The sequence below is a fragment of the Corvus cornix genome, chromosome 1 (assembly GCF_000738735.6).
Source record: "Corvus cornix cornix isolate S_Up_H32 chromosome 1, ASM73873v5, whole genome shotgun sequence".
Taxonomy (NCBI): Eukaryota; Metazoa; Chordata; class Aves; order Passeriformes; family Corvidae; genus Corvus; species Corvus cornix.
Genome location: NC_046332.1, coordinates 38,158,072 through 38,185,895, shown reverse-complemented (window position 1 = coordinate 38,185,895; position 27,824 = coordinate 38,158,072). Strand labels below are relative to the sequence as shown.

The 27,824-nt window shown below is 47.4% G+C and overlaps 1 protein-coding gene across 3 annotated transcripts in view; it reads right to left on the bottom strand.

Annotated features, from left to right (window-relative positions):
- The window catches only part of AMOTL1 (angiomotin like 1), a 78,395-nt gene that overhangs the window by 36,690 nt on the left and 13,881 nt on the right, over window positions 1-27,824 (bottom strand). Inside the window, exons 1-3 of one of the 3 annotated variants that reach the window (XM_039563522.1) lie at window positions 21,851-21,886; window positions 10,771-10,917; window positions 7,406-8,291 (exon numbers count right to left, since the gene is read on the bottom strand). In XM_039563522.1, the coding sequence (XP_039419456.1) occupies window positions 7,406-8,232 (827 nt within the window). In that variant the 5' untranslated portion in view covers window positions 8,233-8,291; window positions 10,771-10,917; window positions 21,851-21,886. Of the gene's footprint in view, window positions 1-7,405; window positions 8,292-10,770; window positions 10,918-16,301; window positions 16,601-21,850; window positions 21,887-27,824 lie in introns of those variants that run through there. The other 2 variants (XM_010400628.4, XM_019286452.3) reach the window with 2 other exon arrangements.

Below are 27,824 nucleotides of genomic sequence, written 5' to 3'. Positions count from 1 at the left end.
ACACTCAGTAGAAAGTAGAAGACTTGGAAGACTTGATGCAGGTACAGATTTTTTCACTTCTTTAAGGGAATAGCATAGAGCAATAGAATTAAATTGATCTCTGAATCTAAACCAGTGGAGATACAGCAATCTTTCTTTTTCATTATGAAGCACAGCAATCTTTGTCCATAGATTCACCCTTTAGACCCTCGCATGAACTTTTGACACTGTACTTCTGGAAAATCTTACCCTTTCATCAAACCTTTCTTGTCACTTTAGTCTGTCTATCTTTACATAGAGAGGAAGGAAAGACCACAGAAATCTCTATTTTATGGAACTGCAAATGACTTCTTGAGCTCCTAAAGATTTACACCCTATAGCAGCAGCCAGCCACCAGAGTCTCAGTAGCCATGGCTACAGGAGAGATTCTCCAGTTTTTTTCCAGCTTGGAAACTGAACAGGTACAATTGACTTTATACTTCTGGATACACAGCTGTTCAACCAAATTAACGTTTCTGACTTGCTTTTTACTTGTTTAATCTGTCCCAATTTAGTTCTGACTTAGCCAACTGCAAAATCTCTGAGTATATATTGAATAAAATAAACACAGCAATCCATATTAACAAATCAACATTTGCAAAAATAGGAATATTATAACATCAGCTTAGTTCCTATGCAAATTCTCATATAAAGCTCCAAAGAAACGCAGCAAGTGGGATTATCCTGAGGTCCTTTGGGCTTAGTAAAGAATGACATTCTCACAATGCTTCTACTGTATTTTAAATGTTGATCTTACTCTGCATTAGAGCAGGTTAAAATCTTTCAGCCAAACACATTCTCGTTGAAAATCATCCTTCTTAAAAGCATGCGACTGTGGAACATTATGAGTTTTGGCTGTCTCTGCAACATTTCAGCTGCATTTCTATTAAAAGCATGTTTTTTGTTAACATTATTGTAGAAGTAGTGCCCCCATAAGCTTCTGCAATGTATTCTAAAGAAGGAAAAAAAGAAAAAAAATTAAGGAGCACCAGCAGGCAGTAAGGCTTTCAAGGGCTACTGTGTTGGGGTCACCAAGCACTCTCTTTCTTTTCACAAATGTATAGCTTGTAATACATATATAATAGCTTACTACCTATAGCTTGTAATACAGCGTCTTGAGCAAAATACTTGACCACAGATCTCACTTTCATAAGAAGTCCCTCAAGATTTTGGGGCTGCCCAAGCCCCCAAATTTAGGCATGGTCTTAATACTCCTCTTCTACTGGCCCACCTGGGAGCAAGAATTACCAAGACAGAGGAATTTGGGGACAATTTGTAGCTTTATGTAGGAATAAGAAACCTGGAAAGGAAAATTAATTATAAAGTCCACTTGCTGTTGATGACCAGGAAATCATAAATACAGAAGAGCTGTTGTTGGATAAAGCAGCGCAGCATTAGTAATAAAATGAAAATGCCTGTAAATGTTCTGGAAAGGAAATTCCACCTCTGCCTTGCTACAGGTACAGTGAAGCTCTCCTCTGTCTAGAGATGGAAAGGGGCCGGTGGAGCAAGGACTTTGTTTCCAACACACCATGGCATTTACATTCATAATTAAAATGCCCTCCTCTAACCTATTTAGCTCGTCTTTCTCTGAATTCTTTGCCTTCCTTTGCCTCTAGGGCAGACTGGCCTATTTCATCTTTCAAAGACTCTCCCAAGGAACTTTATCTCACAACTTCATGCATCTACTGTGGATGCTCTGGCTGAGACAGCGATGAGAATAAGGCATTTCTGGGGTGCAGTTCTTTGAAGTTGCCTTAGGCTTTTACCTTACAATGAGAGTAAAAAAGTGTGTGAAATGCGCTTATTCCAGCCCATTTACTGGGTGCCTTCAGTCTGGCTACTAACCTCAGACCCAGGTGTCTACCTGATCTCATTATGATTTCTGCAGTCACGAAGCAGACTTCAAACACTTCTGTCTCATTGTGAATAACATGGAGGAAACAGTATTATAACCACGCAGGAAAAAAACAGGATCCTGGCAAAGTCAGCAAGCCCAGTCTGATGGTCATGGTTCAAGGAAACACAACTATAGATCCACCACTAAATGGTGCTACAGAAAGAAATGGGAGAACATTTGCCATAGCCCAGACAGGGCCCTCATGGTATTCTCTGTCTTACGGAATCAGCAATAGCAGCAGCACCTTGTAAACACAAGTATTTGTTTCAAAAAGCATTTTGCAGACTTGGACTCACATCTCTTGAATTCACTGTTTTGTTGGTGACATTTGTTAGCTCTGGAAAGACTTGGCCCAGCTTCTTTGGCACAATTACATAAAGATTTTGCAGGTCAAAATTATGATCTAAAAAGATATATGCTGTATCAAACTTATCCTCGGTAGTTAAGAGAGGGACAGGATATTGTATTTCCTCTCAGAGATCCACACTCAGAACAGGCTCCCAGCATAAGACCTCTGCACTTCTAGAAGAACCAGCTGGGATAGTAATAGAGAAGGGTAAGGAGAAATGACGTGGGCATCACCCAAGCCACGGAAACAGCTTCATTCGCCTTTCATTTATTTTAATGTAAGGCATATTAGACCAGAAGGAAAAGGATACAGAGCAAAGCTCCTCCGCAGGGCTGCCAGCATCCACGTAAGATGGAAGTGCAGCCTCCAACCCACGCTCATGTTTGGGCTATCCTTGCCGAGAAATGCCAGGACAAGTCAGTTTGGGTGTAACATCCTTCAGCTCATCCACACTGCCAGCAAACCTGCCTGCCTGGGCTGTCTCAGAAAACAAGCTCCTTGTGTCCTGTCAGCAGCCACAGACGTGGTCGAATCAGTAAATACCAACAGGTTGTCTGAAAACAGCAGTAATATGTGTGGGGGGAATAAATACACAAATAACTGGAGAAGCAGCAGACTATTCCAGCAGTTAATTACAGACTTCTACATCCTGGCAGGGTGGAATTTTATGAGGCACATAAAAAATGGGATGTATTTAAAAACAGCCCAGATTTATTCTTTCCATTGATTCTGCATGCTGTCTTTCAAAATGCATGGATTAAATCAGAATGAAAAGGTGCCTGCATGATTGTCTTATGCATGTACCACAAATTAATTCCCCTCAGTAAGCAGCCAAGTTTCCAGTTCAAGGCTTCATTTGCATTATACACGCTTTTTATTAATAGTGAAGAGAAAGAAATCATTCTGAATAAAAGACACCAGGATCTGACAAGGGCCACTGGGATCAATGAAGAGGATTCATTGCACCGAGTGATCTGGATCACTGCTTAAGCAGGACATGGAGAAACAATACAGACTTGAGCTGGTCCAGTATCATCCATCCAGGAATAAATACAGCAAGCTAGAGTAAAAGGGTGGAAAATACTATCCTGGGCTGTGACAACCCTCACATGCCTGACCGGGTAACAAGCTGTATGGGGAGATCCCAGGGTGCCAACTGCAAGTGTTAATGAGCTATGTAAACAAGGAACACTGAGTCAAATCAGAGGTGTTACTACACCTGATAAGCCTCTGGTCCAGCTGGTACTGAAGCAGTGTTCATGTTAGCTTTCCACAGTGAGAAAAACGGATTTTGACAACAGTGAAATAAGTACAGGGCTCCAGGCTCCATCTGTTAAATATATTAAAGGACTGATAGCACAGGGCTCCTCACTGTATCTGACAAAGACTTCGCAAAATCCCTGGTAACTAGAAAATACAGCCTGAAACTAAGATGGAGATCTATGCCAGAGATGGCAATTAGCTAGTGGAACAAGGCTGTAAAGGCAGTGATGGATTCTCCAGATGGAGACTGTTATAATCTCCAGGACTGAATGTTTCACAAACTGGAATTAATTCATGGCATTGTGCAAAAAAGTAAATTAGATTAGTTCCCAGCCCTTTTGCCTAACAAGCTGTGACTTTCTGAACCTGCACTTAAGGAAAGTTAGCAAAGACACCATTCAGGAATAGCTGCACATCTAGGAAAGGAAACGTTTTCTAAAGATTATTATACTTGGCCAACTTAAAGCATTCAGAAGTCGTGAGTCAGGGCCCCAAGCATCAAGCAACTGGCTTGATATTTTAAAAGGAAAAAATACTGGTTCATTTTTATTTGCCTTCTGGTTGTTTTGTCCTTTAAGCTTCAAGGTTCAAGCTCTGCTCTGCAGTTGTGATGTCCATAAAACAGAAGTCACTAAGTCTAATTTGTAGAAATACTGAGACTACCACAACATCATATGACTCTAGGAGTTCTTCAGTACAACACCGATTATCATGAAATTTACAATAAATTTCAATATTTCACCCTGATGATTATAAAGGCAATGCTTCCTTTAAAACCAGTCATGTGCAAAAGAAAAAGTTAAACCAAAAAAGGAAGTTAAGCAGCAGCTACAGTTATTCCATTATCCTTCAACAGCTCCCTGCCAGCATTGGTCCATTTCCAGCCACATCTCCCTTGTCAAAGAAGGGGGGGGAAGTGGGGGATCAATGACCCTAGAGGTCTTTTCCATTCCTTGTATCTGTTAATGCTTTTCCTGTATTGATGCACTCTGTGTTTCTCCTCTTTTCTGGAACATGGAAGCCTTTTGCGTGGTCCCTATCCAGAGGATGCCAGGATGGATGGGCTGGGGAACTGATATGACCAAGACAGAGGGAAGGAGATGCTGGGGTATATGAGATTCCCATCTGACTATAAGGAAAGTTCTGTTTCCATCAGCTTCTTTCCCAGACCCTCCTGATGAGATGAAAGCTGAAATTCCTCACCTCGCTTGCTCCTCTAACAGAAAAACCAGTCTCTCCAAACCCTACCCCTACTGTTAACCTTATGAAACCAGGTAGTCCCTTATCTCAACCTCTTCTATCAAGGTCCTCCATCCCAGCCAGCATGCAGTGAGCCTCCCCAGAGCCCAGGTAAGGAGAGAAGCATTGATCAAGTGCAGAGCCACAGGAAGGTTTGTGTTTGGGAGCACCCCAGGAGTGTAACACAGCCCCCGCCGCCTCCTCCAGCAGTGCTTCGGGACTGCTGCCCAGACAAATCCTCTAGTAAAGACAGGGCTCATATCCCTGAGCAGGTAAACTGCCTTTATCCTCTCCAAAGACAGGAATATTTGGTGCAGAGACTACTTTGTGAAATTGCATTTTAACCATCCCAGATGTGGGCAAGCCCATCCTGTCATGCAGCCCAAGATGCATGCAAGGATGCACTGGAGCACAGCTGCTGCAGATAGAGAAATGACAAGTGATGAATAAACACCCAGGGACTACAGTCACCTCCTAACTGCTTTTGTCAACCAAATCTCCCTGGGTGACAGAGCCATACAGGGATCCTACAGACCATGGGACCAGTTATAAACTGGGATAAGCACAGGAGAATAAACTAAGTGAGTTTATTTCCTGGTTTTTAGTGACACCAGTTCATAATAATTGAGAACAAGCCCAGGTAATGCCAGCAATGAATATTTCAGTGCACCCAAGGAAAGTGAAAGGTTGACATTCCTGTGTTAAAAAATATAGAGAAGCCTGAGATGAGGATGAAGACCATCGCTTTGCTGAGACCCAGAGGCTCACTCTCTGACATCTGAGCACAGCCAAATGTTCCCCCATTCACTGAAAGAAAACCTCCCCAAAATCCAGGCACCATGTAAAGGGAGCCAAGAAGGACCCGAAAATAACCATCTGCACATCAGGACCCAGAACTGCCTTAAATAAAGCACAAGAGACACCATACACCTTAGAGCAAACTTAGCTTTGGTGAAACAACACCCGGCCATGCCAACCTCCTAACCTACATCTCTATAAGCTTCCTGGCATAGCCAGCAGGGATATATGCAGACTGAGAAGTATTAAGGCCCTTGATGAGTTGCAAGAAAGATACCACTGAAGATTTTTTTAGTGAGTGTGCAAACCATAGCAGCTCTGCTCTGTCATGCTGCCAGTCCTCTGCTGCAGCACATATCCCTCCCCTTGGTGACCCCATACCTGACAGGAGGGAGACTGCTTCAGCACCATGCAAAGAAAACAGCACACATCCCCCCTGCAGCGTGATTTGGGAGTAAACTACGCTGCCTTGCCAGGAATGAGCAGTGACCACCATCACGAGGCAGTGGATTTCTCCCCACAGCTGCTGGGGTGATGCAGCCTTTGCTGAGGACTGGCATGGAAATCTGCACTGAATCAAAGGGTTTCTCAGCATTAACCTTGCTGATCAGGCAACTAGGAAAAGCTCTGGAAGTGGTCCCAAAGGGTTTCCCAGTTCCCCATTAGCAGAAGCAGTGAATGCAGCATCCAGCTCCACTCACTTGGACAGACCCAGAACACTCTGTGGCTATTAAACCAGCATTTTCCAAGAGTGATAAAAATACCCAAACCAGCTCCTTTTCTGTGGGGATGATTCTGCTTGGTGCTGGAGATGTTTGTTAGCACAATAAACAACTGCAGGAAAGCATGGCCCCAGGTGCCCTCACATTCATATAGGTCTTTCTTTGCATAAACAGGCATTTTTGCTGAGGTCTTAAAAATACCATCTTGCTCTGAAAAAATTGCATAAACTCCACACAGTGGCCATACATGTAGCTGGAGAAAGACTCAGCACAGGCCCACCACTTGTCACAGTCACCTTGCCACTGTCACTGAAGCTATACTTTGAGTTTCTACCTGTCTTGACACAAAACCCATCCTTTCTGCAAACATGGAAAAGCAGAGCATTCCCTCCTGCATTTCATGCCTTACACATTTTGGACAGAAAGAGCCAGGTCAGTTGTATCACCTTTTCTTTGTGCCTGTGCTGTGGTAAAATAACTGTGTGCAACTTAAGGTGATGACAACAAAACCTTTGGGGATTCTGGGATCACTAAAGACCCAATGAGGCAGCTTGCAACACAGAAACCGCTCACATTCACACCAAACAACTTAAGACTTCCAAACCCAGCAAAATAACTGTCTGAGAGGTCAAAGAGACAGGGATGAGACAGAGAAACACTTGCATTCAGGTACAGCAAGGAAAAGGAGCCCTTAACACACCACCTCTCCACTGAAGGCAGGACCTGCACTGCTCGTAGGGATCAGCACACAGCCAGCAAACACGGGATTGTTTTTAATGCGCTTGGAATAAACCTGTGCTCACGGGGAGGCCTGGCACGAGGGGCCCTGTACTGTGAAAGCCCCATGTGAGCTCTGTGGGAAGGTTTAAGTAGCACATAAGTGGCATACAAGCTTTATAGAGTGCTCGGGGAGATACAGGTGCCTCCACCAGCCAGGCCTGCCATCCCAGCCACAGGATGTTATGTCCCCACTGCAGGGTGTGATGTCCCCCCCCGTGCCTGGAGCTACAGCTCACTGTGGCCATGTCTACACAAGGCCCAAGCCCCACAGACACCGGCTCCTCCAACAAGGGTAGGACCAGGTGGCCCCGCAGACCCACCCCCAATGGCCATTACCTGCTGACCCCATACTCTGGGGGTGGCTGGTAGCGGACGAGGGCCAGCTCTGCCCGGGCGGGCTGGGGGGTGGCGTAGGCAGCCTTGAGGACATCCTGTGCCGGCTGCTCGCCATAGAAGAGCCCGTGCTCCTGTGCCTTGCTGCCTGGGGCTGCTGCCTTGCCTTTGTAGGGGTACTCAGGTGGCGGGCCCCGCGGGTCTGTGGCCTTGCCAGGTTGTGGGGCTGCCTTGAAACCCTTCCCACCTCCTGGGGCTGGGGGGTGCTGCTTGGCCCCGTTCCTCTCCAGCGAGAGCTGCATGATCCTCTCGCTCAGCGAGCGGACGTGGCCCTGCTTCAGCTCCTTCAGCGCCTCATCCTTATGCGCCTGCCCGCTGTTGGCCCGGTTCACTGTCGGCCTCCCCTCCGTCCTGGACTTCTGGCTGGAAGAGCCATAAAAACCCGGTGTGGCAGCGGTGGCTGGTGGTGCGGGCTGGCCACGGAAAAACTGAGACTGGGCCTTGGCCTCCTCATACGTGGGGAGCTCCTCGGTGCTGTGTGGGGGCTGCGGGGCCCGGGGCTGCTTCTCCATGGCAGCACCGTCCCCCTGGTGCTCCTGCCCCTGTGGTTCCTGCCGCCCTGACGGCTGGACCATTGGCAGGTCTTCGGGAGCAAGGTTTTCTGCGGAAGAGAGAGTGCTGGCAGTGCTGTTGGAGGGGCCGGCGCTGCCCGTCGCCTGGTGCTGTATGGCCAGCAGGTTCATGTTCTCGCTGGGGTTGCCATACCTCAGCCGCTCCTGGATCAGGCGCTGCAGGACGGTGCCGGCTGCCACCTCCTCTGCCCCTCGCATCTCCGCCTCTGGCACACGGCGGAAGCTGGGTGGGCGCAGGGTGCAGAGGGTGTCCTCGGCTGGACAGGGAGAGAGAGGCGGCCATTAGCTCTGCTGTCCAGGAGGTCTAATTCCCCCTGCTCTTTTTCCCCCTCCTACGTCCCACAACAGTGACCCCGTGCCCAGGATGCACCTCATGGGCAGTGCCCTGCCAGGATTCCCCTGGCAGCACAGGTGACATGGCTGGAAGCCAACAAAGGAGGCGGAGCACTGCTCCCTCTTTGTCCCCCACCCCTAATTCTGTTTGCAGTGACCCCTAGGAACACATTCCAGTCCCCTCCCTGGCCTTCCCCTCCACAATATTCCATGCATCCCATACCCACAGCTCTGAACCCCTCCTCCAAGTCAACAAGGGACTTCCATATCACAGGGAAATTTGGTATTTTCTGAAATGGATAGGATGGGACGGGATGGGATGGGATGAGATGAGATGGGATGGGATAGAGACCTACAATGATTATCTCCTCCCACTGCCTGACCAATCCAAGGCTCAGCAAAAGTTAAAGTATTTTATTAAGGGCATTGTCCAAATGCCTCTTTAAACACTGACAGGCTTGGGGCATTGACCACCTCTCTTGGAAGCCTGTTCCAGTGTTTGACCTCTCCCTGGAGATGGCTTGCACAACTTACAGAGGCAGCCTGCATGGCAATACCAACTACTGTATTTTTGATGGACGAAGTCGTAAGTGTACTGTGTGCCATGACAAAATAAAATGTAAAATGTGTCACAGGAAAACTGTGAAATGGAACTGAAAATAAAGTGACCCTAAAGGTCTGAGAATAATCTGTGCTCCGGCATGTTCCTCTAAAACTGCAATTTCCCTTCTGGCTGATAACGCTGTTTCTAAGGGAGTCAATACTAACTGTTGTAATTTTGCTGGGTCAACACAAGGAAGGCATTATGGTCATAGATGTAATGCCAGCATTTAAAAAAAAAACACAGACAGATTAGCTACACAACCCTAACACAGGCTACTGAAGTCATTCAGAGCCAATGGCACCATCTTTGCACTGCATATGGAATGGAGCTTGCCTGGAGCTAAGCACCTAGAAGCATTTGGACAATGCTCTCAGGCAGATGGTGTGATTCTTGGGGTGTCCTGCATAGGGCCAGGAGCTGGACTTGATGATCCCAATGAGTCCCTTTCAACTCAGCATATTGTGTTATAGCCATGGCTGAGAGGTTTGGAATCCCTCCTTCCTGCAGCCCTTCTTCCACACCCATCCCAAAAGTGCTGTAAGCTGTCTATCTGAACGCCGTCTGAACTCAGAGGAATGTTCCTGAAAGATTCCAGTGCAGACAAAAGTGAGAAGAGTCTTCCAATGTCCCTAGGTAAGAAGGAGGTGATGTCTGCAGTTTGGTTTTTTGAGGTTGTTCTTGGCAACTTTCTTTCTCCTGCTGTTTCCAATTCTCAGAGGAGTTTGTCAGGAATTACATTTGTTTTTTGGCATTTAAAAGCAGTTTAAAAACAAACTTTCTCTTGAGGTCTGGTCATTTCCCGGAGGTTTCACCAGTTACGGCACATGCTGTGGGATAACTTATATACAACCCAGATGCAAGAGGGAAAGAAAAGCCTTTAACAATGAGGTCATTTCCACTAACATTTCTGTGGCAAAGCCTTAAAGATGATTGTGGGGCTCAAGAGGGAGAGAAGATTCCCAGGCTGTTTCACTCCACACCTGCCCTAGGAGATACACCTCTCCTGCTTTCGCTGAAACCATGTTATCTGCCTGCCAGCCTCACTCGCTGGGGTTGCAGCCTGGCCACCACCTCTCAGAGGGGCTATCAGCTCCTCGGGATGGGGTCTAAGCCAGGAAGATGCACAGACACACACATCTCCATCTACCTGTCTGCTCAACAGCCAAGTATCCATCTGCCTTATATGTCCCTGCAGTTACAGCAAACTCCTGCTGCTTTATCCATGTTAGCACACAGAAGCCTCACCACAAGGGACATTTTTGCAGACAAGGAATAACGTCTCCCTAACACACCAGAAAGCTTCCAGTCTAGGTTGTAAGACAACGCCTGAGAAAAGCCTGAGGAAAGGGGACAAAGCCAACATCACACAGTCAAGGCAGTTCTTTATAACACATCAGGATTTCCACTTCTGTACTAGTGATGTTATCATCCTTGTATCTGGGAGATGTACTTTAAATTGCCTATTACTGAAGTCCAGAAGGATTGACCACAGTGAGCCTTCCACAGTGCCTGTGGTCTTGCTCCATCAGCAAAAGAGCTGTGGAAATTGGTCCGGCTGTGCAGTGAAAAGCAACCATGTCCTGAAGGACAAGTGGAAATGCTGCATCCTCCACAAGTACAAGCAATGGTGGGTCACAATACACAAGCCAAAGGCAACTTTGACTCTAGCAAGAATGAGAAGTTGGCCTTCAACTCTGTAAACACTATTTGTAAATGGTTTAAACTGCTCGATTTATGCTTTGGGGAAAACTTGGAAGTAAGTGCAGTGGGTTCATACGGAAGTGTGGCCATGCGCTTACCAGCTTTTTCTTTGGCACTGATCACTTCAGCCGCTAGTGGAGACACTTCATGCCTGCCAGCAAATAACTGGTGATCCTGGTAAAGAAAGCCAGTGTCTTCCAGTACCTGGACTGGGCTGGTAGGCTTGTAACAAACAGATGTGGAGCCTGGAAGAAAGACGAACGGAATGTCAGTAAAGAAACCGCATGAACGACAAAATATGAAGCCATGACTTATGATAGTAGTCAAAAAAAATTTTCTTGAGCCTGGCTGGGTGCCAAGGAGCCCTTCTGAGGCCAGTGAGCAAACCACCTCTTCAGTCCACACCTCCCAAATAACACAGTAGCTCTGAGGAAGGAGAGGCAAAACACCAAGTCACCAATGCTGTTTCATGCATTGGCCCACCCTCGGCTACAAGGTCCTCAGTCCAGGTACAAAGAAAGGTTTGTAAGAGCTAGCAGTGACAAGTCACAAGCTCACGAATCAGGGCATAGCCCCAGGACATGAAACCAACAGAGCCAGCATAAAACTGAACAAGGGAATAGGTAAAAAGAAGGAAAGCTGAGGACACAGCCACACATTAAATAGGGCTATAGTCTGGGAAAGGCCTTACCACAAAATCTGCCCATGAGTAATAGTTTAGCAATACAGAAAATTGCTGAGACATAAAATACAACCAGTGCTATCAAGGGAGAGAGTTTATAAATCACTTTGTCCAGATATTCTTAATATGGTAAAGAGTGGATGTAGCTGGAGGGCCATGGGAATTCGTCTGGCAGATCAACTGCACAGGAGCTGCATGCCCCAGCCCCAGCATGCTACAGACACTGATGACTGGACTGAGCTGGTTTTGGCTAGGGTAGAGTTAATTTTCTTCTCAGTAGCTGGTGTGGGGCCGTGTTTTGGATTTGCACTGGAAACACTGTTGATAACACAGGGATGTTTTAGTCTCTGCTGAGCAGCACTTACACAGCATTCAGGCCTTTTCTGCTTGCAACTTGGCAAACAACAGGGCCCATCCTAAATCTGTTCTCAGGGGTGCTTGTTTTAAGAAGCTGATACAAAATGCATCACAGCAGCGTTAAGCCAGGAATGACATTGGATTGTCCCTATATTTCAGGTCACAAATGACATTGGCATAACCCTACAATTCAAGAAAGATACAGACTGTACAGGGTCCAAAGGAGGGCCACAAAGATCATCAGTGGGCTGTAGAGCCTGTTCTGTGAGGAAAGGCTGAAGCAGTTAGGTCCTTTCTCCCTGGCTGTGAGGGAGCTCTCATTACAGTCTTGCAGGATTTAAAAGGAGGCTACTGAGAGGAAAGAGGCCCTCTCCTCACAAGGAGCTACCGTGAGAAAGGGCAACAAGCATGAGTTGCACTAAGAGATGTTTTATCTCGACATCAGGATGAAACTTTTTACAGTGAAAACAATCACTCACTGAACAACCTGCCCAGGGATGTGGCAGACTCCCCATCACTCAAGGTTTTCAGGATGCGATTAGACACTGTCCTAGATAATCTCGTCTAAATTGTCTCCTTCCCTCAAAAGGTTAGACCAGGTGATCTGCTGAGATCCCTTCCCATCTGGTCTGTTCTATGATTTTGTTATTTTTCACTTTCTCATTTTTCTGAGAACTTACTCATTTTTGTAAAGAGAGGCTCTTCAAGGTTCAAACCTTGGAAATGAGCATCTCCTGGCTGCAAGTACCCTGGCACACAGCAGGGACACAGAAGACTCACTCTCAACTCACCCCACTGGTTGTCACAGGTTTTAGGCTAAAGGAATGGTCATCAACCTCTAGCACCAGCCACTGCCAAGGACTTGCTTGAGCAGGAGGTGGAATGCTCAAAGTGGCACCAGTGCTGCATCCACCGACCCCTGTGGGTCAGGAAGCCCACAAACACAGAGATCTGCAGCACCCCGCTCTGCAGGAAAGAAAGAGTCATGCACAAATGACCCGGATTTATAAATCCTAACTGCTTGGTTTGTGCTCAGTTAACTGCATCTCTCTGCATATATTACACAGGTCATCGCTAACCCCATGCAACTGCATGGAGCAAGGCAGCAGGGGGATAACAAGGGGGTAGGATCCAGCCTATCTTTTCTACAGGCATGAAGATACTGTTTTCTTCTGTGCCAAGAGGAAAAGAAATAGACATTTCTGCAAAATGTTAATGAATTCATCACTTTACCATTCATATTATGCATGAATGTGCATGGCAGTTATCTATATTTAGAGAGCAAGAGGGAAAGATTGCTTGCTTGAGTAGATCTAAACCATATATGTCTGTGAAAAGAAGCATAGGAGACTGGTCTGTAAATTGTGCTGATGCCAACACAGACCCAAAAAAAAATCTCAAGTAAACTAATTTCAAAAATTATTGGCCTATTCTGGTAGAGAATAGGATTAAAGACACCCTTAATTGCTCCTCCACACCCACAGTTCTGCCTTGGAATTTGGAATCCTGTATGAAACCAGTGCATTTCAACCCCAAGCTTGTTTTATGAATAAAAGGTAGACTGGGGTGAAGCAAAGAAAACCTGCATACCGAAGGAAGAAGACAAGCAGCTTCAAGCAGATACTGGCTTGGCCTCATCACTAACCAAAGAGAATTCAAAAGAAATAAACTGTTAGTAAAACTGTACCCTCGCCTTCTGCATTTCGAGTCTGTAGGCACCCTTGGGTCATGGTTTCAAATTTTACAAGATCGAGAACAAAGACATGGTTTTTTCTTTAACAGGATCAGAAATTCTCACCTAACCCCTTGTCCTTGGTAGTCGTGGCAGAGCAATATTCTACTAAAATCAGGATTGGTAAATACCAGCATCTGCCAAACTGCTCAGTTTCTGATCTCTGTTATATCAGAGTCAAAATCAAGTAGCCCAAATCCAGGCAGAAACTACTGGACTGTGCTGCACCCACGTTGATGTTTTATCATTATAAAATGCTGTCATGATGTCTTATGACATTAAAAATGATGTAACAATATTTTATGCTCATTCAAAGTAGGTTTTAATAAAATGTCAGCTGTAACTGACACAGAAAACCAGTTTTTGTGTAACACAGAAAACAGTTGCCAAAAGATCAGTGTTTGGCACATAACCAAAATCCAGATCATGGGCAGTAAGGCACCACTTGAAAGCTTAGTGGAACCTCCCAAGCCATTTGGAGCAAAGCACAAGCCCTTTTTCTTTCCCTCCTTGCTGTCACTGGAGCCTTCCAAATCCCAGCTCCACTCTCTGAAGGGAAAGGCTTTATTACACCCAGCTCTGACATGGTGCAAGGCACCCATCCAATGCTCAGGCATTTGTTCCTTTCCCAGACCTCTGCATTCCTCTACAGTGCTCACCAAAAGAGCAATTTTCATCCCTATAACTGATTCCTGGTGCCAGAGCAGTGGTGCCCAGCAGCCATGAGTAAGAAGCCAGTTGAGGGCAACCTAGGATGAAGATTATCACCCCTTCAGGGACGTGTCCCTGGGGAATGGCTTTTTACCCACATCTAGCCCAAACAAACCATAAACCACAGCTGCTGCAGCTGCTGCCCCATGTTTTGTGACAGCCACTGCCAAGAAGAACCAACCTCATCATGTCTGTAGGTGCCTGCAGGCAGCTGCCAGCTGTGCTGTGCCCTCTCCTCTCCCGCTCCCAAAGGCAGCCCAGCCCCCTCAGCCCCAGAATGCCAGGATGCAGCCCAGTCCATAGACATCACGCCTTCAATTGCCATACATCTAGTGTCTCTTATAGCCAGCTCTGTAAGACATGACCACATTTCTGGCCCAGTTCAGTCCTTGCTAAATTGGGCAGCTGCTCCAGGCCTTCATTTCTGCATCTCTACTGACCCTCCTACATCTAAGTGACTGCCTGACACCAATTCACTTGTTTTCCTTTTCTTTTAGATAAGCACACATTCCATTGTACAGAAGCAGACATATTATCCTGGAGGTTATTGCACAGCAGTGCAATTCATTTGAAGATTCAGAACTATTTAAATGAATCAGTTGCTAAGATTAACACCAGACAGTCAGCCAGGACCCAGAGACAGTGGAGCAACACTTAAATATTTCCTGTTTCTGATGTGGTTTCAGTCTGGTTTTGAAAAGGATCTAAAGCAAACCACATAGGAAGCTCATTGCTGTGACATGAGAGGAAAGCCATGCTTTTAGAGCAATAACAGCATCCCCAAGAAACAAATTTACGAAAACAGTCAGAGAAGATGGTTTGCTTACAGCCAAACTGTACTAGGACTCTCATCTTCAGCAAAACACCAAATGATGCCAGTTGTGAAAACACAGCTTGGTGCTATTTAGAGGCAACACCTCACGGCAGAGTCCAGCTAATGAGTTTCTGCATCACACCCCACTGCCCACCCAGGTAACATAATGTGGCTGCCCGCAGCACAGCCCATGCTGCTGGCATGTGTAACTCCTCCTCTACCACCCAAAATCCACCCAGCCAAACAAAACCACAGAGTTGACCTCCAAAAAATCCTTTTAATCTGTACCCTACTGACCGAGCAGTTCAACAGAAACTGAGGTGTTTCAAATATCATCCAAAGCAATCATCTAAAATTAAAAAGTAAGTAAGGCAGCTTTACACTTTCCTTTAAATCCTGCCACAGTATGTAAGGGAAGTCCAAAAAAGACAGAACAAAAACTACATCATTTCCAAGCCCACATCTGTCCTTCTGTATCATAGCTGTGCCAAAAAGGAGTATAAATACCTTATTCCACATTTAAAATACTTTCTCTGCCCTGTTGCTGCATAAAAATCTCAGGTCAAAAAAGGAAGAGAATTGTTTAAGGAAAACAAAAGGACAGTAAAGCACTCCAACATTCCAGGGGCTGCACGAAGGCTGTACCATGAATTGCCCAGGGTGGACCAATCAGTCCCTGCAGTGGGTCACAGGGACCCTCTGTTGAGGCTGGACACCCCTCCATGTGCATCCTGGCCCATGAACACTACTTCCCCTCCTAAGCATTAGCACAGTTGTGAGAGCAGGGATTGCCATACCCCAGCCCCATAGCCATGCCACTCTCCCAAAGCTGGGAAGAAAAAAAATAACTCATGTGTCTCACTTCTTAGTTTAGGTATAAAAACTGGACTCCTAACAATGTCACAAGGGATGTTTTTGGTACCTCCAGCAGCTCTCCTTCAGCAGCGCTGGGATTCTTTTGCAGCCACAGCTCCGATGAAGTGCAGGGGCTCAGGCAGCCACTGGTGATCATTTTCCATCAACAGCTCCCCAGTCAATGCACAAGTTTTCCAGGTCACTTCTGGGGTGGCTGACTCATCCTCACACCCCATAATTCTGCTTGTGAACCTCGCATCCACTGCCAGGGCTCCCGAGCCCTGCGAGGACTGAACAAGCATCACTAGTATTATTTTCACAGGAGCAGAGCAATATCTTGCAGGACTAAAATCCAACACACATAATGCACACCAGATGTGAGCAAGCAGCACCTCTCATTTTCCACATGAAAGCCAGGAGAAGCTGCACCCCTGTGCCTGGCAGGATTATCAGACCGAGCTACGCCTCCACAACTCACCACTCTGGGGAAAGAAATCCTCATCCCAGTATCAGCTCCAGGATCCACGTTGTGCTATTCCCTTGCTCAAGAAAAGTTCCTGGAGTCACCCATCCTTGGTACTGTCATGCCAGTCTCCAGAAAGTGCATTGTCCAAGAAAACACGAGCAAGACTAATGTGAATAGGCAATGGAGGCAGCCAAACTCCGTCTCTCCCAAGGAATCGTGCTAACACGTCCAAATTTAACTGCTGACAAGGATGAGCATTCTCCACAAAACTTCAGCCTCACGCGCTTATTTTCATATATGCTTCCCCTCAGCAAAAAGCAAAGCAGGGGAGAAAAAAACCTATGAGAGAAGCAAAGCAAATGTGCTTTGAAAGCAGCTCCTGAAGCTGGCATGAGATCACATGGATAGAGGAAAGAGTGGAGCCAAGCCTGACTACCCGGGAGATCCCCTCGGATGCCCGCACTTCTCCCCCTTCCCTATGGAAATCAGGTGTGCTGGCATGTAGGGGCAAACTGTGCCCATCACCACTCTTTCATCTCAGATGGTAACAGGTTTTATAATGCTAGAAAAACATGCTGGTTTTTCCCCCCGTCCCAGGCTCACCCCAGAGGAGAGGCAGGATACAGGCAGAGCATTCTCATCACACCTCCAGGTGCCAAACAGTTACCTGGGCATTAACCCCACGGAGGAAGAGATGCATATTGCTTAGGCAGCTGCACTAGGCTTTGCACAAATACGTGCATTTTTAAGGTCTCTCTATATTATAAGCTACACATTTGCCTTTGCAGCTGTAACACTGAGTCTACAATACACAGCCAGCCCAAATTTATTCAAAGAATTGAATCAATAATTGAAAATCCTGCTTTGATCAAAGTGCCAGTGGCACAATGATGACTCATGTCAGCCTTGCTGCTCTGAGATGAAAGGATAAGTATTATTCAGAGCTGAAAGTAGGGAAAGAAACTCCCGGTAAAAGAGTGAAATACGAAGGCTGACATGGAGCTTGCGAGTGAGACAACACTTCTGCTACAGCCACACTGCTTATCAGCACAGCAGCTGTCTGCAGACAATTTCACTACACTATAAATTCTGATTTCCAAGCAATAAAAAACCTCCAAGATAAAAATTCATCACATAAATTCTTAGGGAAGGAAATTTTCTTCTACTGGGGGAAAAAAGAAAAATCATCAATCAGCTACAACATACAGACAAGACACTTGTAGAGCAGGAGTTTAAGCCATGATAAATTCTGCTGTACTTACTGCCTTTAAAAATGATCACGTTACAGAAAAGCACTGGCACGATCCATGTCACTCGGATATTTAAGCCCTTCCATTAATTAACCAGAAGTGAAATAGGACCTAGGTCTGTGGATCATTCAGTCTTAGCTCCTTGTTACTTCAAGCAAGTATATTTTAAAATTCCCTTCTTGAACTGAATAAACAGCATCTTGAAGAAGAGGATTTTTTTTCCCATTTGGAGGAGGTTTTGGGATCTCTCTTCCTCAGACACACACAAATATTCCTCTTGGTTCCCACTCACAGTCACGGACATTGCTCTTTATCCATCTCTTTTTTTTTTTGCCAGTGGTGTCCTTTAGGTTAAATAGCTTTCTCCCTGAGTCATTCCCACAAACTTGCAGCGTACAAAGGAGCCTGGGATAAGGACAGAACAAAAATAGTACAAAGGCTGTACAGTGCTCTCTAACTGAAAAGGCAGGCATTGAACTCTATCGTATGGATTTCTAGAGTTTTTCCTTTTCTTTTAATGCAAGCAACAAACCATCCTAAGGATCCACAGCTCTTCACGTGATCTGTGTGAAGAACTGCTTGTGATAACCCTACTCTAAGCAGAGCCTTTGCACAATTCTTAAGTGTCATAACTTAAAGCAAAAAGGAATTAAACCTTCTTCCCACCAGAATATATATTACAACTATGATCCTTCCATTATTAAATCATTACAAGCAATTTATATTCAGCCACTTTTAAAATGCAGAAATTTAATAAAGGTGTTATACGTAGAAGAGCTAACAAGATAATTGCCTGTAGTTCTTGCTCCCAGATGGCTCTGCTCAGATTTAAAACAGGGAAAATCACAGCAACAGCCACTGGTGTGGAGCCATCATATCAAAAACAGACCCAAAATGGTGCTGGTCACAAGCAGAGGGACACAGCCCAGGGGACAGGATATGTCACTGGCAGGGACCCTCTGTCCATCCCAGGTAGCCATCATAGGGAAGAATTTCACTAAAAGCATTTTAATTCCTTAAATCGTTCATTAAGTTAACAATGTCATTATTTTCCAGCCTGAGACTTGATCACTGGAGTTACTGTTGTCTAAAGCACATTAATATTTGTGTTAGCCAACATGGTCAGAGCAGATAATCCCAAGTGCTGCTCAATTATTTAACCCCATGCTGTGTTTTCTTGAGATGTGGCATCCCCCTGTAGATCACGCTGCTCCTCGGCTGGTGCTGCCTTGACAGGTGCTGGCTGTCATGGCTTGGTTTGCACAAAAATGACACCTTCAAGATGTGGGACAGACACGCATCAGGAAAACCACAACCACACACCGTGGTGGGACATCTGAGCTGGACAAGGCCACTGAAAGCCAGCAAATGCTGCAGGACTGCCTGCCACTAATGGGATACACCTTACTGTGTGGCCAAACTCTGCTCTCACATGCACCAATCCAAACCTGGAGCAATTTCACCAGCTTCTACAGGTTTACTTCAGATTTACACCCACAGCAGTATCTCACCTACTCAAAAAGTCACTAAAAGGACCAAAAATTGACATATACATTTCCTAAACGCAACATCTGAAAAGTTGCCCTAAGAAATTTTTTTTTTGTAGAGGTGATGATTTTCTTGTTACTATTATTTTCTACTTCCATCTATTTCTAGATCCATCTACTTGTGCCCTGAGTGGAAGGCAGGCCGTTCCATTTAAATATTCAGGACACAAATGGGAACCAGATTACATCTATCCCAAAGCTGCCAAAAAGCAATTGCTGTATGAAACCAAAAATCCTCCTGGGATTTTTCTCAAATCCACAAAATATTCCCGAGCACTAAACTTTCCACTGGGACTATTACATTAGCAGATAGTCTGTGTGTGAAAATCCAAGTATGCAGCCGTCCTCCTAATGGTTTCCAGGACAAGGAAGCTGCACAGGGCACACACTCCTGCCTTAGCGCCAAATAACATTTATACCAGATCTGGCCTTTAAAGTGAGTTACATGCCTATCAGTGAGAAAAAAAGAAAGCTGCAATGGTCAGCAGTAACATCTCCACATAATCCTGAAACACCCTTGTGCAGAGTTTGGTTGTGCCTGACCCTCCCCGGGCTGCAGCTGGGATCCCTTCCAACCCCCTTAGGTGTCTCTTTGCCTTTGGCTCTGTGCTGGCGTTTCCTCACAGAGAAGCTCTTGCAAGGAGCACCAGAGCTCTATCCGTGCACCCATCCCTCCATCCAGGGACTAATGCGCAGAGGCTTTGGTCCAGATCGCTGTGGGAGGCCAAGACTTGGAAACTGCCTTCAGGCCTGTCACCAATCCTGCAGATACTTGGATTTAGGAGAGGCGACACGTGCCCCTGTAGATTGAAGCTGAGTGCTTTCCAAAAGAAGAGGGAAAGCAAAGTTCCCCCTGTGAAATGCTGATAGAAAAGGGGAGCAATGGACATCAGGACAGAGGAGAATGGACATGCAGGTGATTGGGGGATCCCATTGGCCCCAAACAGCCTGGGGAAACTGGGAGGCCCAGCCCCAGAAACACTGTGGGGCACATACCTCCCCAGTTTAACAACCTAAAACCAGCGTCCCCGAATTCATCCCCTCATACCACTGCTCCAGTCACGGCTGAGGATGAGGAAGGCTGGGCAGGACTCGGACTCTCCATGCAGGGCCATAGCATGCACCCAGCACAGCCCCAGAGAGGATTTTATTATGGGCTCCTGCCCACCCAATATTCCCTGCCCTCATCACTCAGACATTTCTTGATAAGGTATTTATAGAACTCTTGGAAAAGCTTTTCTGGCCATTAGAAATGACTACATGTATATGCAAAAATCTATTATATACACATATATATGTATAAAAATAAATATATACACATGGTCCCTATTTTATTTATATATAATATATGCAGCCATATATCTCTCTCTATATATATGTAAATATAGAAAAATACACAAACAGTTATCTACATATATTTTTAATGTATGTATTTAATATCTATATATAACTATATACATGCACACCTGTTAGCAGGAATGGCGCTGCCAGCTAGCTGTGCTCAGGAAAATTCATGGGACTCATGTTCACTGCCACCCTTCTCTCAGGAAGCTTTTAGGCTTCTTTTTATACATAAAAAGGCATAACCTGTACTCAGTGGATGCACGATAAGGGCCTTGCAGACTCTCATTCACGAGCTCCTGGTCTCTGGCAGCAGCTGTCCACAGCTCCCGGGATGCTCACACAGCACCAGGAAAGAGAAAAAAAAACCTCTTTCCATCGAAAGAGGAAAAAGCCCAAGCAGCGACCTTCCTGTACTTAAAGCTATGAATCACAAAACCTGGCAGAAGGATTCGGGTAAAATTCACGTCGCGGCTTTTTTTTTTTTTTTTTTTTTCAATGCTGCCTTTTTTTGTTTTGTTTTGTTTAACCGGAGTTTATCTTTGTTTCCTGAACGGGTAGGAAGGTTAAATATCAAAAAGTTCCCTCTCACCATCCCCCTACAACAACAACATGAGAAAGCGCTCCCCCGGCGTGGGAGGCCCCTCCTGCGTGTCCCCTGCGGCCGGCGCTGCCGCCCCACGCACCCGCGGGACGGGACGGGACGGGGCCGGTGTCCCCGGAGGGTGCTCCGGGGCCGCTCCGAGTGACAGCCCGGCGCTGGGGACCCGCGGGGACGCTGCGATCGCTGCTGCGGAAACGACAGCGGCCGCTCCGAGTGCCGCTGGAAACACTGCCCGCGCTCCCAGCCGGCGCTTCGCTCTTCCCTGGAGCGCCGGGGCGGCGGACCCTCGGCGCGTTCCTCCTTCGGAATATACTGCGGACACCCCGCTCTGACCGGGGCTGTTTCGGGGCTCGCCCCGCGCTGCTCTGCCTTCCCGGAGCGGGGAAGATTCGGGAGCACCCGGGGAGGACTCCGAGAGCGAAGGAGCGGGAGCAGCGGCGGCGGCCGGGCTGGCGGCTCGGCTCTAGCGGAGCGGCGGGCCGGGTTAGCGCCGACTCGGCCCCGCTCCCGCACAGCGTGCGGGCTCCACGCAGCCCGGGGGAGCAGCGGGGTGCGCTGGCTCCGGGAGCCGGAGAAGGCTGCCCAGGCCTTCCCGCATCCTCCCGGGAGGGTGGCGGGTCACGACAGCACTCACGGGCGGGCATGAGGAGAGACATCCCGCAGCGGCACCCCCGCACACCCCGGCGCGCTCCCCGGCACACACGTGGACACGGGCACCCGCATCCCCCCACGCACAGACACACGTGTGCGCAAACATGTACGCACGGACAGGCACCCCTGCGGGGACACACGGACACCGTTTCCCTTCCACGCCCTCACCTCCGGCTCCGCGCCCCGCCGCCCCCGGCAGCACCGCTTCCATCCGCGCCGCTCCCCGCCGCCGCCGGGCGCGCTCCGCCGGCCGCCACGGGCCGGGCCGGGGCGGGGACAGCCGGGGGCGGGGGCAGCCGACGGGGCGGGTCCGGGGGCGGTCCGGGCACCTCCCGGCGCGGGGCGGCCGCTGCCCGCCCCTCGCCCCTCCGGTCGGGTATGTGGGGGCGGCACGCTGTGGGGGACAGGCTGGAGGCTCGCAGCCCCACACGGGACCGCGTAAAGACAGCTGGCTACGCCTGGGGTGAGCCTGTGTGGCAGCACGGCTGCCCCGCCTCATGTCTGGGGATGCTCGGGATCTAAATCCCGACCTAGGTACCGGCACAGGCTCCCTGGTCTCTTGAGGGACAGTTGGTGGGGGTTACCCCGAGTCCCAATCCCGTGAATTAACCCTGGGCATCCTCCTCATCTCCCAGAGCTCTAGCTGCTCCCTGTGCATGGAGGAGCCGATGGCTGTTTGGGGATTGACTGGGCCATATATCACTCCGTTCCTAAACTCAGCTCCCCGTTCCTAAACTCAGCGCCCCATTCCTGAACGCAGCCCCTTGCCCTGCTGCCCACCTGCTCCATCACACATATTCACATGAGTGGTGGGTGCACATATCCCTTTATGTCAAGGGATTTACAGCTGATGCTGAGTGCAAGCGCTGCGGTAATGGGAAGACAGGACATTTGCCAGCTCAGGTGTCTTTGTGGTTTGGCACACCAGCTCCACGGGTGTGTTCATTAGGGCTGGAGTGAGCCGCTACTCCATCTCCCCCGACCACTCCAGCCGTTCTGCCAAGGGTCTGACAGAGGGAACATGGCAGGACAGCTCCTCTGGTGTTGCACAGCACCTCATTCCCATCCCTGCAGACATATGGGCACAGACTGGGTTGGGCAGTCCCAACACACCCTATTCCCAGCACTGGCCCACAGGGTGGGCATCTTTTGGGATGAGTGGCACTGCCAGGACACTGCTTGGGTTTCCCCATCTCAGTGCTTCAACCTTCTTCAGTCCAGCAAGCTGCCCACTGATGCCAGGATTGTCCATTGTATTTGTACTTTCTCCCAGGAACTGATGTTGGCTTCTCCCTCCTCAACACTGTGCCAAATGGATAAAGGCAGGTAGGAAGGAATGCAGCAACAGGCTGAAGAAGAACTCACTCACTGCCACCACAGCCCCATAAAGGGGCACAGCAAGACAGGAGCTGCCCCCGTGCCATTGTCACAGGACTGTATGGATGCAGAGAGGACTCCTGGTACCTCCAGGCACTGTGGGGGTGCTGTGGTTCACAGCAGTCTGAGGCATTGCTTTTTTGCATCACAAAACCCAGCTTTGCTCAGTTTGGGTTTTGCTCAGATGCAACACACAGGGACGCTATAGGATATGGGAAAGAGGCAAAGAAGGAAAAAATATTCAGCGGTGAAATCAGGTTCCTCGGTTCCTGCATCTGTGCATCTCCCATAACAGAAGTTACCCCAGAATGATGTTTGCCATGTGAGCTGGACATCCTCAGAGGTGCCCTTCCCTCCATGCCCGTGTGCAAGGTGAGGTGCCAGTCAGGTGCTGTCCCTGCAGTGTCTCTCTAAAGCTTTGAAGCTGAAGCATCTATTACCTGTCTCCCTGAAGTCATCTAATACAGGCTGGGGTTATGCTTAAACAGGGGAGAAGCGAATTGCAAATATGCTGCTTTTTGAGGTGGGGGACAAGGGGAATCATCATACCCTTGACCTCTTTGGGAGACAAACTACAGGCCAGTGCTTAGGGTACCAGACTTGTATTAGAGATCGATGTTCAGTTCCTTTGCAGGTGCCCTGAATATGTGGGAGAAGATTAAGCCCAAATTCAGATTTTTGAATGCCTAAATTCAAATTCAAATTTGCCTTTGCAAAGTCATGGGGAACCTTGACAATAGAGTTAGACACCTGAGTCCCCAAGAGGAATTTGCCTTGGATTTTTCAGATTTTCCTACCTCTCCCAGAGATAAATGTTAGCTTTGCTTATAAGCGCAGGTGAGCCATGAACCAGTTCAGCTGTAAAATGAAGGTGAAATTTTGCCCTTGCTTGTTAAGTGCCTGTTCACTGTGGCAGATGAAGTGGGATGAAGGCACTGCTGTCCAGTAAGTCCCATGAGTCCAGTTCAAAGTAGCAATTCAAGTGGTACTTTTTGTCATGTTCCAATTTTATAATTTGATTGGGCAAAATGGGACACATTATTATGGTTATTCTGCTTCCCAGTCTGTGTCATGGGGGCCATCTGGCTGTACTGCCCTTGGCCAAGCAGATCCATCCTGTTCAAGGGCTTATTTTTTTCTCATTCTGGCCCCAGAGTTTGTGCTCCCCTTTTACCTACTCCTACATGGTGATCAGTGATGATTTTGGTGCTAGAAGAACAAATATATCAGGAAAAAAGATTATCTGCCATCTTGTCTTTCAGTAGCATTGCAAGGACCTGGTGAGCCATGCTGTTATGTTCCCAAGGAAAAGACCCTTTTTTTCTGCTGAAGTGAAGGTATTGTTTCAATTTTCTCTCATGTAATCAATTTTCTGGTGTGTGTTTGCACATGATTTTCAAAATCTTTTTTCCTCTTCAATTCCATTTTGATTTTATAAACTGGCAAGTGGCCACAAAGGGTGACAGATTGCAGAGGGAGTTCTCGAACCCCTTTTGGTTTGTTACATCTCTCAGAGGTTATCCCCAGATGACCTCTGGGGAGCTGTGTCTGCCCAGGAGGGCAAGGCAACTGCCACTCAAGCTTCTCCCCTTTGTAGCTCCAATATTTTAATATGTTTTATATGTACTTAATAATTTTTTTATTTATATATTTTATTAAAATATATTGTTCCCTCAATTTGGGAATAGCTCCAATATTTTAATATTTCTTTGTGTGTTTGTTTGTTTTATGTCATTCTTCAAAGGAATCTGGGGAAGGAAAGAAGTTAATTTTTCACTCCTTTTAGTTCTAATCTGCTCAGCCAGGACCAAGTGCCACCATAACTCCAGCTGTCAGGTCTGCAGAGTGGATATGACAGTGCCATCTCTTTTCACTGCCTCCCTCCTGCTTCTCCCTGGTAGCCATGGATTCAGGAGACCCACATTATCCACACATCCCATGTCTCTTATACCCTGCCACGGAAAACAAACACCTCTCATGGATATCCCAAGCACTTTGGTGAGCTCCATGGGGAAGGAGTAGCATTTCCAGGTGCCATCAGGGCTTGGTCCTTAGCAGCCCCCTGCATCACTCAGCATCCCTGCACCATCCCAAACACCTGCCAGCTGGGGAGCTCGAAGCAATTGCTACTGACAGACCTGGGGCCGGACCCCTGAGACCCTGCAGCAGGGATGTGGCCATCCCAAGCTACGGGCGCACCCGGGTATTGATGCTCGCTACATTTGCAGCCAACCATGCGTGTAATCCCACAGATTCCAAATGCCGCAAGCAAACAAATAATTGTCCCGCTCCGCCTGACACTGCGGCAACCCCAAATGCCTGCACACAATTCCACTTCTTGCTGTCGTTGCTGCTTTTAGCAGTGGCTGATGGGCAGCCAGAGGGTTCCAGCCCCATTAACACCACCTCTGGGGATGGCCCAAATAGCTGCCCTGCAGTGCCGAGACCACAGCAAGAGCTGAATCAAGAAATCAGAATACACTGCGTAGAAACTTCCACCCAGGCAAATTTAGTGAATAAAAGCCACAAAGCCTTTGACATGAAAGATGTCCTTACCATACCTCAGGCGCAGAATACCCTATCTCTTCTTGATAGTCACAGGCTTTACGTGCCCTGCAGAGACACAGCTCCCCATTCTCACCATCCCCAACTGGCTTCCAGCTACTGGGCAGAGGCAGATCCTCCTGCAGCACTGGAGCACGACTTTCTAAACTACATCTGCAGAAGGTTTTAAAGTAATCTTGTAACCTAGCAGCCAGTAAACTCAGTGGTTTGGGGAGCCCCAAAGAAACCCATCCTGCTAAATAACTAGCCACTGTTAAGATTTCTGCTGCAAAAACTGTGCATATTTTTCAGATCGCCTCTGATACACATTTCATAGGCAGCATTGTGTTTGGAGGCAGCAGAAATATCTCTGCACATCTGTTTTTCCAGTTCTGCCAAAGAGCTTTCATTTTTCTCTAATAACTTGACCTCTTTGGTTTCTGGCAGAAGACAGCTAAGCAGAGCACTCGCTCTCTGGATTTGCTTCAGTATGGGATGAGGTCAGGACAACAAAGAAAAAAAACCAGCTGGATGGCTGTGAAGCAGTGGGAAGAAGCAGGGCAGGGACCAGGGCTTTCTCTTTCCTTCCCTTTATATCCAATGAGATCTCGTTTCTGGGCGTGTTTATTCCCCAGGCGGTCAGTATCACCAAAGCAGTATTTCCTGCAAGCCGCTGTTGTGGGGAGCCTCCTCCAGCAAGCTGGCCATGCCCAGGGTGCACTTATAAATAGTACAGCCAGCTAATTCCTCCTCTGGTTGGCTGTCAGGAAATGTGAGGCACAGGTCCTAGGGGTTTCCACTGAGATATTGCATCTCCCATACGTATTCATCTTGATTTTGGCAGAGTGAGGTTCATACCCCCTACTCCCACTTTATTTTTCCATTTCATCACATTCTCATTACTCTTCCCAGGGCTTTCTGCGCTGGGGGCTTTCACCTTGCATTTTTCATTCAGTCTGCTTTCTTTTTTTCTGATATTCAATTAAATTATCTTAAAGCAGCAAGCAGAAAAAATGCCAGTGGGGTGGGAAGGAGGTGGAAAAGAGAGGAGGGATGAGAAAATGGAAAATGGGGAGAAGATATGCCAAGCACAGGAGAGACAGAAAAGCAGTCTGCACATGTTCCTCTGTTGGGATAGTTTTTCTCTCCCTGATCTCACTTTCTCCATAGCCAGAAGTTCCACCTCAGGATTTGCCAAGGAGAAAATGGAGCATTTCTCTACTGAGCCACAAAGCAAGTGTGAAATGTTCTGTTTTAATCATTTACAGAACAAAAGGAACACAACAGTCACCGTCTGATTCATATCTGCTGAAATCCAGCAGCCAAAGCTGTGGGAGAGGAGAGACAGGCGAAGAAAAGAAAGGAAGAGAAGGTGTGGCTTTGGGTTTTTTTTTTCTTCTGGTTAGTCACTGTGGACCTAAGGAAAGACAAGAAGGACCACATTGGATTATTGCAGAGTTTAAGAGCTCCGAGTGTCCTCTCCAGTAGACGACTGCAGAGAAAATGCATAGAACATTACAAGTGCTGTTTCCTCTAGTACATGATCCCACTTGCCTTCCTGAGCCAGAAGTTTAACTGCATCATCAAGTTTGAGAGCCCTTCATAGACCTTTCTCCCATGATGTTTTCTAATCATTTTTTGAGCCCATTCATACTTTTGGCACCCTGGACATTCTGCGGCAGCAAGTTGCACAGAGGAATTATGTGCTGAGTGAAGACACACATCCTTTGGGTTATTTTAAGCCTTTCCCTATTTCACAGAATCTCAGACTGGTTGAGGTCAGAAGGGGTTCTGCAGGTCATCTGGTCTAACCACCCTGCTCAGGCAGGACCAGCTAGAGCCTGTTACCCAGGACCACATCCAGATGGCTTTGGAATAACTCCAAGGATGGAAAGTCCACAACCTCCCTGAGAAACATGTGCCAGTGCTTGGTCACCCTCACAGAAAAAATTGCTTCCTGATATTCAGAGGGAACCTCCTGTGTTTCTGTTTGTGCCCATTGCCTCTGGTCCTGGCACTGGGCACCACTGAAAAGAGCCTGATTACAACCGCTTTACAACCTCCCTACAGGTATTTATACACATTGATGAGATCTCCCAGAGCCATTCCTTCTCTGTGCTGATGACACCCAGCTCTCTCAGCCTTTTCTCACAGGAGAGGTGCCACAATCCCTTCATCATCCTTGTGGCCCTTTGCTGGACCATGTCCATTGTGTCCATGT